A 16,916-nucleotide genomic window follows, 5' to 3' on the forward strand; every position below is an offset into this window, starting at 1 on the left:
TCGAACCTGGATTTCTGCCCACCTTTTGGATGGTGGCCTGTCTCCTTAAGGAGATCAACAGATTTCAGGGCCACTTAAGGTTGGGTATACCAGTTCGAGACATAGGCAACTTTGCCTCTGTCATCAAACCTGGAATTTTGTCCACCTTTTGGAGGGTGGCCTGTCTCCTTAAGGAAATCTGTAGCTGTCAGGCCCACTTATTGTTCCTCTGAAGTTCCCCCTACTTGTTTCCACTAAAGTTCTCCTTACTAGTTTCCTCTAATATTCCCCTTAAGTTCCCCCTGAAGTTCCCTCTAATATTACCCCATTCTAATTCTCCACTAAAGCTCCTCCCTCTGGTTCACCCTAATGTTCCTCTTAAGTTCCTCCTAATGTTCCCCATAAAGTTCCCCTAGTGTTTCCCTTAAACATACTGTAGGTGTCTTAAGTTTAGACTTTTATCTCACTTGACTCCCGTGTCTATCTGTCTGTCATCAAATCTTGTAACCCAATTTTCGACCTGTTCCCTTCGTCCGATGGACTTGAAATGTTGCATGGTTACCCAGTCCTGGTGACAGTGCAACCTTACATGATCAGTGAGCCAGCAGTGATCTCCAGTGACCCCACAATGACCTATCCCAGTATCTCAGGATTTGTATGAAGTGAATAACTCTTCGGATTTTTCATACCTTCTTTGGCTCGGCAGATATCGATTTCGTTACAGTTTTTGTCAAAACTAAAAAGTATAAAATAGAAAAATATATAAAAAAAATATTTTAAAACAGGCTTTTGTTAAAATGGACTAAAAAGCAAAGAATAAGTTTTTTGAGGGCCTGGTGTATCTCAAACAATGAGTCTTTTCTTTTTAGTGCACTTTAATAAAAGCCTGTTTTAATATATATATATATTTTTTGAGGCATAAACTCCTATAATTTAGGCCTAAATATGATTTTTAGGACTTGGTCATATTTTAGGTTAACTAAGGCTAAGCTTAGTTAAGCTTATTGGCCAATTATAGGCCCAAGTTTTAGCCAAGCTTTGTACCCACTATAGGCCTACTAGTTTAACTAAGCTTAGTAGCCATTGTAGGCACGTAAGCTTGGATACTCTTAGTAGCCATTGTAAGCCTATAAACTTAGTTAAGCTTAGTAGCCACTCTAGGTCTATAGGCTTAGTGGCCTATTGTAGGCCTATGAGACAGGATTAGCTGGTATGTTATATTATAATTTTTAAAATATTGTTATATATTGCAAGAAATCGGCATTGTATATTGACATATTTAACATATAATGCCAAATATATTATGTATTAACATATTTAACACGTAATGACGTACATATATATTACCACATATTGAACATACATTTAACATAGGTTAACATTAATATAGGCCTATATATATATATTTACTCTCCACACCTATAAGTGTTAATATTAGTGTGTGAGTGTTTCTCCTTGACATTTAAGTTAATAACTTGTATACTTACTCACTAACATTTTAATGTTAGTTATTAACATCCCAATTTGCATATCAGGTTAGATAAATATATGTTAACATTATAACGTGGGGAATGATCAGTAATATGTCAGCCGTATTGGATGATGGTAAGATCATTTTGGCTTAATTACGATCTCTCTCTCTCCTAAAGGTTCTCATTTCAATTGTTATTATTTTTTATTGTTTTATTTTTGGCTCTTTAATATTTAAGTCTCTCTCTCTCTCTCTCTCTCTCTCTCTCTCTCTCTCTCTCTCTCTCTCTCTCTCTCTCTCTCTCTCTCTCTCTCTTTCATAAAGTTTATTTCAATTTTTTGCCATTTTATATTGATTATTGTGGACTATTTCGATATATTTGAATTCTCTCTCTCTCTCTCTCTCTCTCTCTCTCTCTCTCTCTCTCTCTCTCTCTCTCTCTCTCTCTCATAAAGTTTTAAATTTCAGTTTTTATTATTTCATGTTGTTTATTTTTGTACAATTTATCGTTGTGACTTCTTTTGTTTTTATCAAATTAAGTTAAAGAGAAGCAACTGACTTTCTAAATCATTTGGACGCAGCCTGTGACTACGACCCACCAGAGGCCGGGAGCAACATGGTGCGAAGTGACTATGCTTCAAACAGCGTCGGGACTGTGCTGGTCTACAACTGCACCGATGGATACTTCGTCCCTCCGACGGAGGTCAGATTCGTACCTTACTTCTCAGGGTCTTGCACCTCATATCTATATGAAACCTGGTGGTTGTATGGGTCTTTGGGATAACAAAAATTATTTCTGAAGCATACTGTTATTTTTCCCGACAAGAAGCTGGTTCTAATCGAAAGGCTGGGGTGTGGGTGGGGTTGGGGGCGTTGAATGAATGGCTCGTAGCCACGACTGGTCACCAGAGATCTTGCGCAGGCGTGCCTTTTAGAACTCTCTATGTAATTGTCAGCTATGTAAGAGGGCCAATAAAAAAGAAATCGGTCGTACTGAGGTGACCAAGTTGCGTCCACATAGAGATAAATAATGCTCGAGTGCACTCTACGCAGAACTGATGCCAGATTTGATTTCCTTTATATGACTCGAACTGTCCGCATGCAGGGGGCGATGAGAATGTAGTCTAAGAACCGTTTGTAACTTTGGGAGTCGCCAGGGGGAACACGAGCCCCCCAAGTCAGATACTTGGCCCCAGTTGAAATTCTCTTTGTAGCTAAACTTTAACCCTTATAGTATTTGATACATTTGCACATAGTAAGAGTTGAAAATTAATTGAAAATTGAGCTCTATAATTTCAAATGCAGGTTTACTAATTACTAATACTAATATTTTCCTTTATTCAGACGGATATATACCTTCGGGAATAGTATATTTTGCTAATTACAAAACTTGTTCATTAGTTTTGTGTAATTTTCTTTGGTCCCCCCAAAAAAATATCTTGGCTCCACTTAGGCCACCCCCCAACTGATGGAATGCCAGCTACGCCTCTGAACTTTGCCCTGAAGAAATGAAGTGCTGTGGCTTATTCCCTAAAGAAGCGATTGTAAGATCCAAGTAAAACGGACACGAATAGTTTTAATGATGACAGTGCAACTAACATTAAAGTAATTATCTAGTACCACAGATTTGCAGAAATCATTTACAAACGCATATGCAATTGGAGCCTAGATAACTGTTTATCTAACTCTTAGCAGACCCATCGGGCATGGCACCAGTAATATTTTTAAAATTCAATAATTCCGATTTTTTTTCCTTACAACCAAGTATACTCTCATTCGTTTGCCTTATTATATCTATCTATCTATCTATAATATTAAAAGGTTAAAGTCCTCCCGGGCCTCGCAAGGCTCATAGGGCCGGGCGCTGAACTCCGGTTTCTTAGGCCGACAGCCTGTGTATATATATATATATAGTATGTATATATATATATATATATATATATATATATATATATATATATATATATATATGTATATATGTGTGTATATATATATATATATATATATATATATATATATATATATATATATATATATATATATATATATATATATAATGTGTGTGTGCACTCATACGTTATTAAATCTTAGTCTAAAATGTTTTCATTTATTTTTTCAGATTGACACTGAACCAGTAACTTGGACTAATGTCACCTGCAGCCCAAACAAGACCTGGATACCTGAGAATAATTACTCTCCTTACTGTGCCAGACGTAAGTAGCAATCAATCCATATTTCGGGATAGTAAGTAAAACTGTTTCCATCGATCACAGTAACTAATATTTTTCTCATTCTTTGTTTTTTTTTTAATCTCAGTGAGCGTAAGTTTAAGGTTGTTGCTGAAATCTAGGCCTATGGAGAATTCAAGCGAATGAACTCGGTCTGTGGTTTTAAATAAGTACCGGAATCCCTTATTTGAGTACCTGGTGAACTTAGCTAGTCTCATCAGTTTGTGTATGAACCGGTTCTGTCAAATTATTTAGACTATGATGAAAGGAAAATTGAATTTTCAAAGTTAATGACCAACAACGTTGTAACTGTCATTATTATTATTATTATTATTATTATTATTATTATTATTATTATTATTATTATTATTATTATTATTATTATTATTTGCAGTGTGCTTGGATGACCCCATAGACCCAACGCTGCCCCTTATCAACTCTACATGGAATGGAATTGACAGAGAAATCGGATCCCAGGTAAAGTTCTCCTCGGTGACCTTAGGCTAACTCTCTCGGAAGACTGCTTAGAATTTATTATTATTATTATTATTATTATTATTATTATTATTATTATTATTATTATTATTATTATTATAACTCAGAAGATGAAGAACGATATTCATAAGGAACAATCCCACCAAGGGGTCATTGACTTGAAATTCAAGCTTCCAAAGAGTATGGCGCTCATTCGAAAGAAGCAATTGAATTCAATGGGAAGTGCGGAAAGAGATTTTAGAAGAAAAACAGATAAATTAACAAATGAATAAAAATTTAAGTAAAATATTAAAATGCAAGTCGAATTGCTTTAGGGTAGCAATGCATTGCGTCTTCGCTTGCACCTCTGAAGTTCTAGTTGCACGACAGCCTCTGGGAGGCTGTTCCACTGTCCAACGGTGTTAGGAATAAAGGGCATCTGGAACTGAGAAGTTCTGCAGCGGGGCACATTTACTTTATAGTTTGTCACCTCTATGACAAGTTTGGATGTGACGTTTTCTTTGCGTCTATATGATAAGTTAGGCTGCGAGTTTCGGTTAAGTTAGGTAAGCTAGGTTAAGTTCGGGCCCAACAAACAAGTAGATATAGGACACACAACATTTCTTTATTTATCTTTAACGCCAGTGTACCAATGCATCGGTATTTCCAGAAGCACTTTTAGTAACTTCATCTTTTGAGAGATTCAGTAACAAATTTTTATCGATGATACTTGTGCATGATAAACTTTGAGGCAAGAGCCGTTATGACTTAGCCTACTAAAAATGAAGTGGGGGCGGGTATTTTGCGTGAACTGTAATGTTTTCACCATTTTACATTGTATTTCTATTGTTTTTCAAAATAAAATGGTAACTGTTTTTTATTTTGATGTTGTTCCATGGCGTCCAGCATTGTGTTCAATAAATAGATACTATTGTTTTTCCAACTAAGATCTTAACCATACTCTTTTGCTTGTCGTGCCAACGGCAAAGCACCAAAACTTATCCAAATTTCCATGACTTCTAATCAATATGTTTTTCGATTACCTTCCCATAACTATCTAGTAAAATCTCACTTGGGAATTTTTTGTTTAATCATCCATAAACAAAGTATATGACCTGTAAGCTTTCCTGCCTAGGGTGCAGCTCCAATTCCTTGTAGGCTACCATCTAGTACAGGGGTTCTCAGTCTTTTTTTTCAGTGATGGCACCCTGACTTATGTAATCATTACCGTGGCACCCCTTCCTCACCATCCCACCATATCACATGAATTAACTTCTTTTTTAATGAATAAAATTGTTATCCATACTGTGTATATATATGTGTGAGTGTGTTAATATAGTAGAGTAGACACCATAGAGCGTATAGCCGTATATACCTAGAGTGGCGATCTTCCAGCCGAGCGTGTGACCTCGGGCGGCCATATTGAAAAGTTTCGTCCAGCTCATAGTACTATGCGGTAGAGACGCAGCGCTACGGCAACTTTGCTTTTTTTTTCCCTCTGGTTTAATTATTATTAGAATATGTTATTTTTCATAGGTAAATTAATCATCACTGTACAATATATTTCGAAATATTTCTATTCTGAGGTTTACTGAGGTACAGAATTTTACACTCTAATCCGTATAGTCTCAAATATTTGAAAGCCAACTATAATTTGATTGGAAAAACGTTTTCCCTTATTAATATTCTTTATTCATAAAAATAACTATACATTCACTTATAACAAAAAGAAAAACTAAAATGTTGATTTATATAAAGTACAGAGTTTGCATTAAAAATCATGTACTTTAATTTGTAGCCTATATATCTAAATTAAGGGAAAGTCAGATACATCATTCGAAGAATATTATTCCCTTGCTGAATGATCTATGTGCATGATATATATATATATATATATATATATATATATATATATATATATATATATATATATATATATATACATATATATATATATACATATATATATATATATATATATATATATATATATATATATATATATATATATATATATATATATATAATGTGTGTATGTGAGAGAGAGAGAGAGACAGTGTACTTGTTAAAATATACAATATAATTTATGTGTATGTATACAACCAATTATTCATCATAAACCATTTAAGTTTTTTTTAAAGGAATATTTACTATGATTTATTCTGATGTATATAGATTTCTTATTAGTTTAACATATCTCTCTCTACACCTCATTTTATTTTCCTTAAAGAAAAATAGGTAACATATACCTATTTTTCTTTAAGAAAAGTGAAATGGGATGTAGAGTGTGATGGTCGTAGGTCTGGCAGAGGCACAGTAACAACCATTCGATCTTGCTCAGGCAACCAAATAAGAGTAAGGAATTATTCTTGATTATCTATTCCCCAGGTGGTCATCTCGTGCCCCACCGAATATTACTTCACCAACATGAATCAGACGCTAGTGATCACTTGCGAGGAAGGCGGCCTTTGGACAAACTACAGCTCAGGTCTTCTGATTTGCAGGAAACGTAAGTTCTGTGCCACCCAGAGTTACCTTTAACTCTGAATTGTCATCATTTCGCAGTATTAGTTTGCCACTTACATTTTTATCTATTTATTTATGTTTATTATTTTTTTCTTTTTTGATAAGTGATCTCTTCTTATTTCCGAATATCCCATTGCCTTCTGTTATCTTTCTAATGAAGACCACATTCTCCGAAGCATGAATTTCAAGTCAATGGCTCCTCAGGTGGGCTTGTTCCATACGAATAGGTTGCATCTTTTGATTAATAATAATGATGTTTTATATATCATGGCATTAAATAAATATAAGAAAGTTAAAACCTGAAGGAATATCTCATTGATTCAAATTAATCTGCCTTGATAAAGCGGCCACAGGTATTCCCCCGGACATCCCAGAGGGGGCAATACTGTCTCAAAACGTGACCCGATATTGGGTGGGTGACGTCATGAACTTCACCTGTGAGCCTCCGCGAATGAGCGCCCGCGGAGAGACCTACGTCACAGCCCAGTGCACCAGTGAGGGGTGGACGGAGGTAGACCCCGAATTCTCCTGCTATGATGGTGCGGTTTATTTTATTTATTTATTTGTTGGTGTGTTTGTCTATGTTTAAAGCGTATTTTCATCGGTGTTTTTATATACTTCTCTTTATTTATCCTGAATCATTTCCATATTCACATGGGTAGGCCTATAGCTTCTCGTGCTGGTCTCTGTCTCACAACTAGGCCTAGCTCTCTGTGCTCCTTTCCCCTAGTCCCTGTTTTATTCAGTAAAATAGCGGAATCCTCAGTAATGTATCTCTTATCATCAAGTATGCCTAGATCCCCCACCCATCACGACCCGGGGTGTGACCTACGACTACACGGGCATTCCCATCTGGGGCACTCAAGTTAACTACCAGTGCGAGGGCGCTTTCATCAAGACATTCTCGGCCTTCTTCAGCGTCATCTGCGACAACGGCACTTGGTCCCCGGACGCGGTGCCGATTTGCCGTAAGTGTAGAGTTACGTTGAGTAAGTTTTTTCCTCTTTGTTCCACCGTTTTCACCCCATGTCCAAACCATCTCGGTCTATGAGATTTTAGATAATTTTTTTATTGCCATTTTATCTGCTGCATCCATAGCATTGAATTTCAAATTGATGAAATTTTGGCACAAGAAATTTGATCAATAATAACAATAATAATCATATCTAATGTCACTTAGTCTTTTTTTCCAGTAAAACTCTAAGAGGACATAATATTGGTGCTTTTTTTTTTTAAGTACCCACCAAATGTTTAGCTGCTTCAGCTGGGACCAAAATATGAAAAATCAGGTCATGACCTGCAGCCTGTTTGGCCAGCTGATTTAGTTTTTACAAAGTGGTCATCCCTTCAAAATTAAATGATGTGGTAAAGTAATTAATCTGCAACAAAAATTTAAAGTTTTTTTCCACTCAATACAGTTTCTAAGACTCATTTATGTAAACAAAAAAATACACCCCTTGAAGTAACAACCAATGAATAATATACAATACAGATTTTCCTAAAATAATTTACGATGATGAAGCTTTATCTTACTTCCACATAAATAATATCAGTCAGCAGAATGACAGAGCAGTATATATAATAAAAAAAACCTAAAGGATCAAAAAACAAAAGAAAATATTTCTTGGGTCTTTTTTGTCATTTTCATAAAATGTTTGACTAATACACAACTAATCGAGTTCCTCTTTCCTCTTTTCGTCACGAAGACAGATAGTTTGCACGGACGATACTCCCTTTGTTCATAGCAAAGGATTTTTTCTTGACAGAATCAGTTGAAATATTTATATTGTGCTATGGTGTTCTGCCAGACGATGACGTCATGGTTATGCGTAATTACTGATTTAAGCCAAACATACACACACACATACATACGTACGTATATATATGTATATATACATATATATGTGTATACTGTATATACATTTACACACACGCACATATACAGTGTATACTATATATATATATATATATATATATATATATATATATATATATATATATATATATATATATATATATAATATTATCACATACACAATTGTTCTGTGCATTAGTAGAATTACTAAAGGCCTCATTCAAACGGGATGGTATCTAAATAAAAACTCCATTAGATACCATCCAGTTTGAATGAGGTCTTTTAATATATATATATATATATATATATATATATATATATATATATATATATATATATATATATATATATATATATGTGTGTGTGTGTGTGTGTTTGTGTGTATTTCAATAGCCACAGTGACCCCTTAGCTACTAAAAGTCTCACACTTCATTGGATAATACATTTATCACTACTAGCCCTTAGCAGGTTCGAATCCCGCCAAGGAAGGTGAAAGCTCCTTCGCTTATCTCCCGCTCGGAAATAGGCTCACAGTGAGAAGCGTTTCTCAGGAAGTTGAAAAGTCATTGTGGCTTTTAAATTTTACGTAAAATATTCAGTAAGAATGTGTATGTTCAGATGTATATTTATATACATACACATTCACTCATGCACACACACACATTTACACATATATTTTTTTAAAGATAAATACAAAAACAACGTTATTTGAATAAGCCGGTATATTTCGACCACGATGTAGTTCTAATATATTTTGATTCAAAATAGAGGCTTAATCAGTTTTATTTATTTCTATTATTTGCCTTTTATACGAACTATATTAAAGTGTTAGATTGCAGAAACAAACATAAACACACACTAACACACGCATAGATAACACCTTTAGTACTATCTCGCAGCCTTTAGTTGGCAAAATTGGCGCCGAGTAGCCGACATTGGTGACCAAACTAAATAGGCCTACTTGTCTTGTCTCTTAATTTTCCGATTCGTCACTCCCGCGATTATCAACAGATTATGTGGAATCACTGTAATGAACACGTATGACTTTAATTTTCCACCGAAACTTAAAAAAAAAACAAACAAGTAAAATGTACATTATACTCAAGACCACCGAAAATAGATGTATCTTTCGATGGTCTCGGTATAATGCTGTATGAGCCGCGGCCCACGAAACTTTAACCATGGCCCGCTGGTGGCCTGGCCTATGTCATTGGCAGAAGCACGATTATGGCTAAATTTAACCTTAAGTTAAACAAAAACCACTGAGGCTAGAGGGCTGCAATTTGGTATGATTGATGATTGGAGGGTGGATGATCAACATACCAATTTGCAGCCCTCTAGCCTCAGTAGTTTTTAAGATATGAGGGCGAACTGGAAAAGTGCGGACGAACAGACAAGGCCGGCACAATAGTTTTCTTTTACAGAAAACTAAAAGGGACATTTTGAGGCAAAGTTCGGCAGAAATGAATGTTGAAGAAGAACAGTTGTAGATTCGAGAGGGGAAGTTGTTCTAAAACTCTAGGTCTAATAAAATTATTTTTTTTTAAACAACGGATTCTGATTACTTCAGAATAACTCTGGTTTCTTGACAGACTTTGAAAAATATAGATTAATAATTCTGGTATTTATTTATTACTGAATTCAAAATCAGTTATTCAGTTATTGTAAGGACGCTAATTATGGCTGATTTCTTCTTGTTTATGTCCATTCATTCTTTTGCGCCTCTCTCTCTCTCTCTCTCTTCATTATAATCATTATCATCATATTCACACTGAATCATTTTCCAAAATTCATTGGAGATGTTTCCATCATTACTTTATGTATATATATATTTTTTTATGAATGAACTGGATTACTGTACTGTGTGAGTGCAGTAATTCATTCATAATTACTTGTAGATATGATAATCTATGCATTTTTATGTATGCTAATCTGTAATTGTATATATATATATATATATATATATATATATATATATATATATATATATATATATATATATTATAATATGCTTATAACACAATGAAATATTTTCAGCATCAAAGAGTAAGACAATTTTATCTAAATTTCTGCTGTGTATGTCATTTACATCAAATACGACCTCGCTATCAATGTAACCTCACCCGAAGATGTTGTTCTTATGTAATACTTACAGGTCAGTCTCTGATCTATAGCCTTTGTAAATACAGAAGTATGTTTCCACGTAATCAAATATAAATGACTTTGTAGCTTGTTCTTTTATTTTCCTGTGCATGCGTTTGAATTTGGCGTATGGAAGAAATAAAAAAAGTGGTAGTGGAGCTGGGTCTCTTTTTCACCGTCCGTGGTTTGATCCGAGACCGCTGGAGGTTTGAAAAGGGGCGTGGGACTAGCAAAGATCCTGGATTCGATTTCCGAGAGGGTAGTGGCGTTCCAGGAATCTTCCAGCTATGTCCCAATGTGCCCCTGTTGACTTAAAGAATTAATTTCTCAAAATGGCCTACAGATTGAGAACCAATATATTAGATCACCCAATTGACAGTGGGGCCTGACAGGATATCTACGCCTGACAGCATTAGGTTCCTGGTAATGATTCTCTCGTTTTACCATCGTGATCCTATGGATCTTTCAATCGTTTATTGACCTTTCGAAAAGTCTTGGAATTAACATAGGTATCTCTTATGATTAAAATTAATATGAATTTACCTCGTTAGATAATATGAAGCCTTATTCGATATTTCCGGGAAGACATTGGCAAAATAAGAGTAATTTTCTTCACTCAAGCTGAGGTCTGAGTCTAAGGAAGTAGTGGCAGTGTCACTAAAGTCTCGCGGCATTTTAACCATACAGTAGAAGGATGGCTTGCCCGTACAACCCCCCCCCCATAGGAAATCCTGCTCGCTCTTCCTCAGCACCAGACGAATGTGTCCTTGTACTTTGTATTCATCTTTCTCCCGATAAATGGCAGAGAAAGAAGGTCAGAAACCGTCTACGTAGCCCGTAACCTGTACATAGGGTCATCAGCATAGGTCTAGCAACCTCATGAAAAATCAATGGTAATGGATTCATAGGAAATGTCATGATGCTGCTGTTAGCAGCTTGGGTCACAGTAAGATTATTGTGCCTTTTGTAATTACATATGGAGCCAGAGCGGCATGGTCATCCTGTTTAGTAATATAAATTCTGTTGTGTCTTTGCTCACCAAGGCTGTGAATTTCGAACCTGGTTGCAAGCTGGGCAGTGTGGACAGTAATCAGATTGGAAAAGGGCTTAGGGCTTGCAACCTCATTCCTATTCCGTGTTGAGATTGACAATCGGGAAGCCGCCACGCCTCTTAGAAGTTCCCCTTGAGGATCATATGCGTATCGGCCAATAATGCTCACCGCTATAGCATTATTTTCAAAAGAGAATGACCTTATAGGGAACTGGGTCAGGACGTGTATCCAGGAGATGCGGATAATGGTCGGCGGTCCGTGATTAAAGATAGCCGCTAACTTCTTTGTCTTGAGCCGAGTCAGACCATCAGCCACTAGCATTCAAATGGTTGAGAGGGGGGGAATTGTCCATGGGCACGGCACCCACTTGAAATGTTTTCCCGTGTATAGAAACAAATTCTGTTAGATTTCGTGTTTGAAGAGGACCAGCCTGAACAGATGATATTATAATGCAATTCATACTCGGCGTTTATTATAAGAAAATCATTAGGTCATGGGTTTACGCATGCGCGGTTTCGTGTCTGCGCCTTGCTGTCCCCCGTATTCTTAGATAAAGGTTTCGTTTGAACGACATGATTTACTGTAAATTCAAAGATAAGCAAATTCTGTGTGGGTATCCCAACCATCAGCCCATGAGACGTGAGCGTTTGTGATAAGAATCTTTTGAATAAACAAAATGGGCCTTGCACATCTTTGGACAGATATTGTGTGCAAGACTGGAAAGCGTGTCATGTGCATTCGGATAGAAATAAGAAATCACTTCCTCCTTATTACTGTATCGTACACAGCAGCCATTGCGTTAGTGAGGAAAATATATAAAAATTATTTTGTCGTTTAGTTGTTTGTCTCTTGTCAGGAGAAAAGCGGCAACAGAGGTGACGCTCGATGACGACGCGGATTGGAAAGTTGCCAGTTTCTCTCTTTGTTATAATGTATTATTAGGCATTCAGTTTCAAAGGAATGAAATTCCCATCGCGATTAATGGAAAAAGCTGAGAGATGCATGTCTAATTAAATAAATAGCTTACATCTGAAATGTGATATTGAATGAGAACGACCAAACGATCGCTATGCTCAGTTCCCAACGAATTCATTACTAATATCCTCGCTTGCCTACAACTGAAGTTATGTTGATTACTTGATTTAAATGGCATACGAAAATAAAAGAACGATTGCAGGTATTTTTAACATTTTGAAAAAAGACCACCATAACGATTTTTATAGATGTATTTGTGCATTTTGGCGGGCAACTGCATCTATGCGCAGCCGCCTGGAGAGAGAGAGAGAGGAGGGACACAGAGTTCGAGCTTCGTTGTCCAAACCCTCTACAGAGTGATGAAGCTGCGGCGTAAATATCCTATTTTTGTGTCCGTTTAAGGTAAAGCACGGCGCCAGTTTTATCACCAAGTTATCCCTTACGTCCCCTAGGTCGCGGCGTGCCACGAATCCCCACCGCCCCCGTCGTATTTCGGCCGTAGACGTGTGTTGAAGGTGTCGTTGGGCGTACCCTCTCGGTAGTGAGCAGCGTCCATGTTTTGTTTTCGGGGGTTTGGGGGAAGGGGGGGAGGCAATGGAGGCGCAAACTGACGCCAACGTTTTGATCCATTTTTGAATAGGACTCCTGTTTTAGAAGACTCGTTTCCCGTGAATTTGAATTTATTTCCAACATTCGTGAATTAGATTCCATCTTGAAGGTAATAGGAATGGTACTAACGGTGTTTGATCTGGAATGGCTACGACGACCCCACCCCTTATCCGCCTCCCTTCCACCTCTTCCCCGCCGAATAACAGCCGCGGTTCTCGTTTAGACCAACCATTTATTTTCGAGTGCGGGATCCGTTTGATTTTCGAATTTTATCGATATCGGTTTCATTCGCTAAATTTCCGCATTTTATTTCCATTTTATTTTTTTATTGGATACGCTATGACATGTTACTGCTAAGGCTATTTTGTTATCTGGCTTAGGTCTAATTCAAAAAAGTTATATTGTCTAATATAAAAAAGCTATATTGTCTAATTTAAAAAAAGTTATATTGTCTAATTTGGAAAAGTTATATTTTCACTTTTGTACCACAGCCACTTCGGGTAGCCAAATGTTCGTTTCCGGTCCGAACATCCCTCCTCGATTTTTTTATATTTTTCGAATTCTCAAAAAAATGAAACAAAAAATATCCCAGATACATAATTCATGCAGACATATATTTATCACGATAAACAATAGGATACAGTATTTTTTATGTAAATAATCGGCGATTTTTTTCTAAGTTTCAATTTCGCGAAATGCACAAAGGGACTTTTGAAGGGATATTTGATCCCCCAGGGGGGCTAGTACTAAACATGGCAAGTGGACACAAATCACTGTCTAGTACTAGCCCTCGTGTGGAATCGGAGTTCAGACCGGAAACGAACTAATGAATGCAGAGTGAGGGATAGTGCTTAATGTAGGCTCAGTAGCCATTTCTGAGGAAATATGACCTAAGTGGACTTAACCTAACCTCGGACTCTGCCATAACCTGTTTGGGTGGGATGGGGCCTTCATCTCCCTCCTCCCTGGAACCCCCCCCCCATAATCTGTGACCCCTCACTCAAAATTTTGGTAGAACTGTATAGTAGCTCCGCGGTGGCGACTGCCTTCTAACTTAACTTTTTCTACAGTTTTTGGTTGCTAATTATGAGTTTACCTTTAAATTTTGGCGCTCGAGTGTAATTAACCCATGTAAGTTAACCCGTGATCCATCAAGACAAGGGGTCGTTTCAACGTGTTCATATCCCGTCCGGCAAGACAATAACGTAGGCTTAACCCCGAATAGTACTAAACACGGGCGAAGGACATTCCATTTTATCAACAAACAGATCCGGCCAGTATCAGAACCCCTAAAGTGTAGAAAAATCAGTTGAAAACGTACAAACCGCAGAGCTAATACATAGCATTACCTAAATTTTACCTAAAGGCAGGTAATGTATTGTTTATTTTGAAGACCCAGACCTCCAACAAACAGTAATTTATATTTTCTTGGGTAAAACACATCAAAACAGAAAGTTTCTCCTCAATACATAACCTTCGCAAATGGTTAAAAACAGAGGAAAATAATAAAATTACAACTTATAAGGTAAGACAATACCAGCCCCCCACCCCCCGCCAAAGCTTATATGGCAAAATTGTAACCAGTAAACATCCCTAGGTTACATTAGGTTGGTATCAAAACCCAAAATGGTTCTTCATGCAAAAATGGCTAGGTGGAGTCCTCCGAAAAAGTACCATTTTATTTTACCCTAATCCTGTATAGGTTTATCTCTAGTTCGTGTTTATGATATTCTCTGTCTTTTATTCGTGTTATTACAACGTCCCTTGGGGCTGGTCTGAAACGCATGCCCATTTTGCACATAAACCATAAGTTTCTGAGCCATAGGGCAATTTTACCCGGGTTTCAGGAAGGGATTTTTGGACTTTGGATATGACTAGATAAATATTTATTATTTTTTATTATTATTAGTATTAGTATTAAAAGCCAAGGTACAAACCTGTATGGATAAGTATCATACTACAGGCAGTCCCTGGTCATCGGCAATCCGGCATTACGGCACTTGTCTAGCACCGACAATAACTGGATTTTCAGTGCCGATATGCGTCGACCCCTGCTTATCGGCGCCAAAAATCCCCAGGGATCAGCGTATTATCAGTGATTTTCGGTTATCGTCATGTCATCAGGAACGGAATCCCGCCAATAACCGAGGCTGCCTGTACAAGCCCATGTGCACATCAACAAATTATAAGAGAAATAAAATCACCTAGTAAAACTTGATTTAGGAATCTTCAGGAATCAGAGTAAACTTGCAATCTTCAGACATACAAAAAATGACAAGTTATTAAGTATGATGGGTGTTGTGAATGGTTAGGAGTAAGAATCAAATTTGAGGTAAAATTTTGTAGGCTTAGAAGTAGAATTATGGTTATGTTCTTTATTCTGAAATTCAGTCATCTTTACAAATATGTAAATAAGTTCTTCAGAAAATTGCAAAATATACAGATATAGTCAGTCACACTTGTATGTATTATTGTGATTCTTTATAAGTAAACAATATTTGCTGTCACTTAAACAAAAATGGTACATTGGAGAATTGAATAGGTATGTGGAAAGAAAAAAAAAAGCAGAGGTTCTGATAAGGGAAAATGATATGGCCTCAGAATTCAAGAAGAATTTGAGGTAGTTCTCAGTTGCTGAAAAGGCCGTGATGATTTTACCTTGACGAGACAGCACAGGAAACACTTGTCAGTACCAGACAGTGTTCTTGTGTTACATACAGGGCACAAAGACTAGAGAAATGATGAATAAGATCTGACCCTTATATTTCACTCGTATAATCTAGAGTATTTGTACTAGGTCGTACAAAATCAAGAATACTGTATGTTGAGTATGTAGCCAGCTTTCACTATAAGTTGACTATGCCTGGCTGTACAAGCTGAAATAAATCAAATTGGTATCTGTACATAGTTACCAATAATTTTTTTGATAAATGATCAGGTCACAATAGAAAAAGGACATTGTGTTACAATACATAAAGTAGTTTTCATTATGGTAGATGTAGATATAGTAGTATAATTACATTTAAACTTATTCATTTATAATTAAGTTAATAAAAGAAAACAGTTATTCTCATATAATTTTCTGTACTATGGTGTCTAATTTCTATTACTATAATGTAGTTGTAATGGAAGTTCGTACTTGTGTGAAAAAGTCAAATTTTCATCAAGTCTGTTTATATTTAAACAACTTGTGTTGTATGGGAACATATTTATGCATGATCTTACATGTATATAAATTGAAATGGCTTCATTGTATTAAATGTTTTCATATCAAAATGAATGTCGGCTGCTACTGCAATAGAATTATCCACCAAGCAACAGCCAAAATACTGAGATTTAAAACCAAGATTTTTTTAAAATTAGCTAAGCTGCAACATTCTTCCTTTCTTCTCTCCCTACTGTTGCTTAATGATGTTCACACAAATGGGGTTTTATTCTAATCCATGTTGAGTGTTTGATCTAAATTATTCTTCATAGGTAAACATTCGCATTTTAATGGAAAAGACAATTTTTCAAAATTCACTTAAAATTTCAATGATTAATATTAAAGACTTGGAGAGAGGAAAAAAAAATCCACTAATCAGTGAAAATACCTTTTTGTTTTC

General features: G+C 36.3%; 2 protein-coding genes across 51 annotated transcripts in view; both read left to right on the plus strand.

Moving 5' to 3' along the window:
- The window catches only part of LOC136844728 (uncharacterized), a 49,345-nt gene extending 42,316 nt beyond the window's left edge, over positions 1–7,029 (plus strand). The window contains exons 8-11 of the mRNA XM_067113965.1: positions 1,997–2,153; positions 3,570–3,663; positions 4,073–4,155; positions 6,541–7,029. Coding sequence (XP_066970066.1) covers positions 1,997–2,153; positions 3,570–3,663; positions 4,073–4,155; positions 6,541–6,693 — 487 coding nt within the window. The 3' untranslated portion in view covers positions 6,694–7,029. The remainder of the gene's footprint in view (positions 1–1,996; positions 2,154–3,569; positions 3,664–4,072; positions 4,156–6,540) is intronic.
- A 5,931-nt stretch (positions 7,030–12,960) lies between these two features.
- LOC136844994 (zinc finger and BTB domain-containing protein 14-like) overlaps positions 12,961–16,916 on the plus strand; it is a 256,025-nt gene continuing 252,069 nt past the window's right edge. For 38 of the 50 annotated variants that reach the window (XR_010855029.1, XM_067114545.1, XM_067114505.1 and 35 more), the window contains exon 1: positions 12,976–13,104. The gene's annotated coding sequence lies outside the window, so the exon portion shown is untranslated. Of the gene's footprint in view, positions 13,105–16,916 lie in introns of all 50 variants that reach the window. The other 12 variants (XR_010855030.1, XM_067114537.1, XM_067114500.1 and 9 more) reach the window with 2 other exon arrangements.

This window comes from Macrobrachium rosenbergii, chromosome 13, assembly GCF_040412425.1.
Source record: "Macrobrachium rosenbergii isolate ZJJX-2024 chromosome 13, ASM4041242v1, whole genome shotgun sequence".
In the NCBI taxonomy this organism is placed as follows: Eukaryota; Metazoa; Arthropoda; class Malacostraca; order Decapoda; family Palaemonidae; genus Macrobrachium; species Macrobrachium rosenbergii.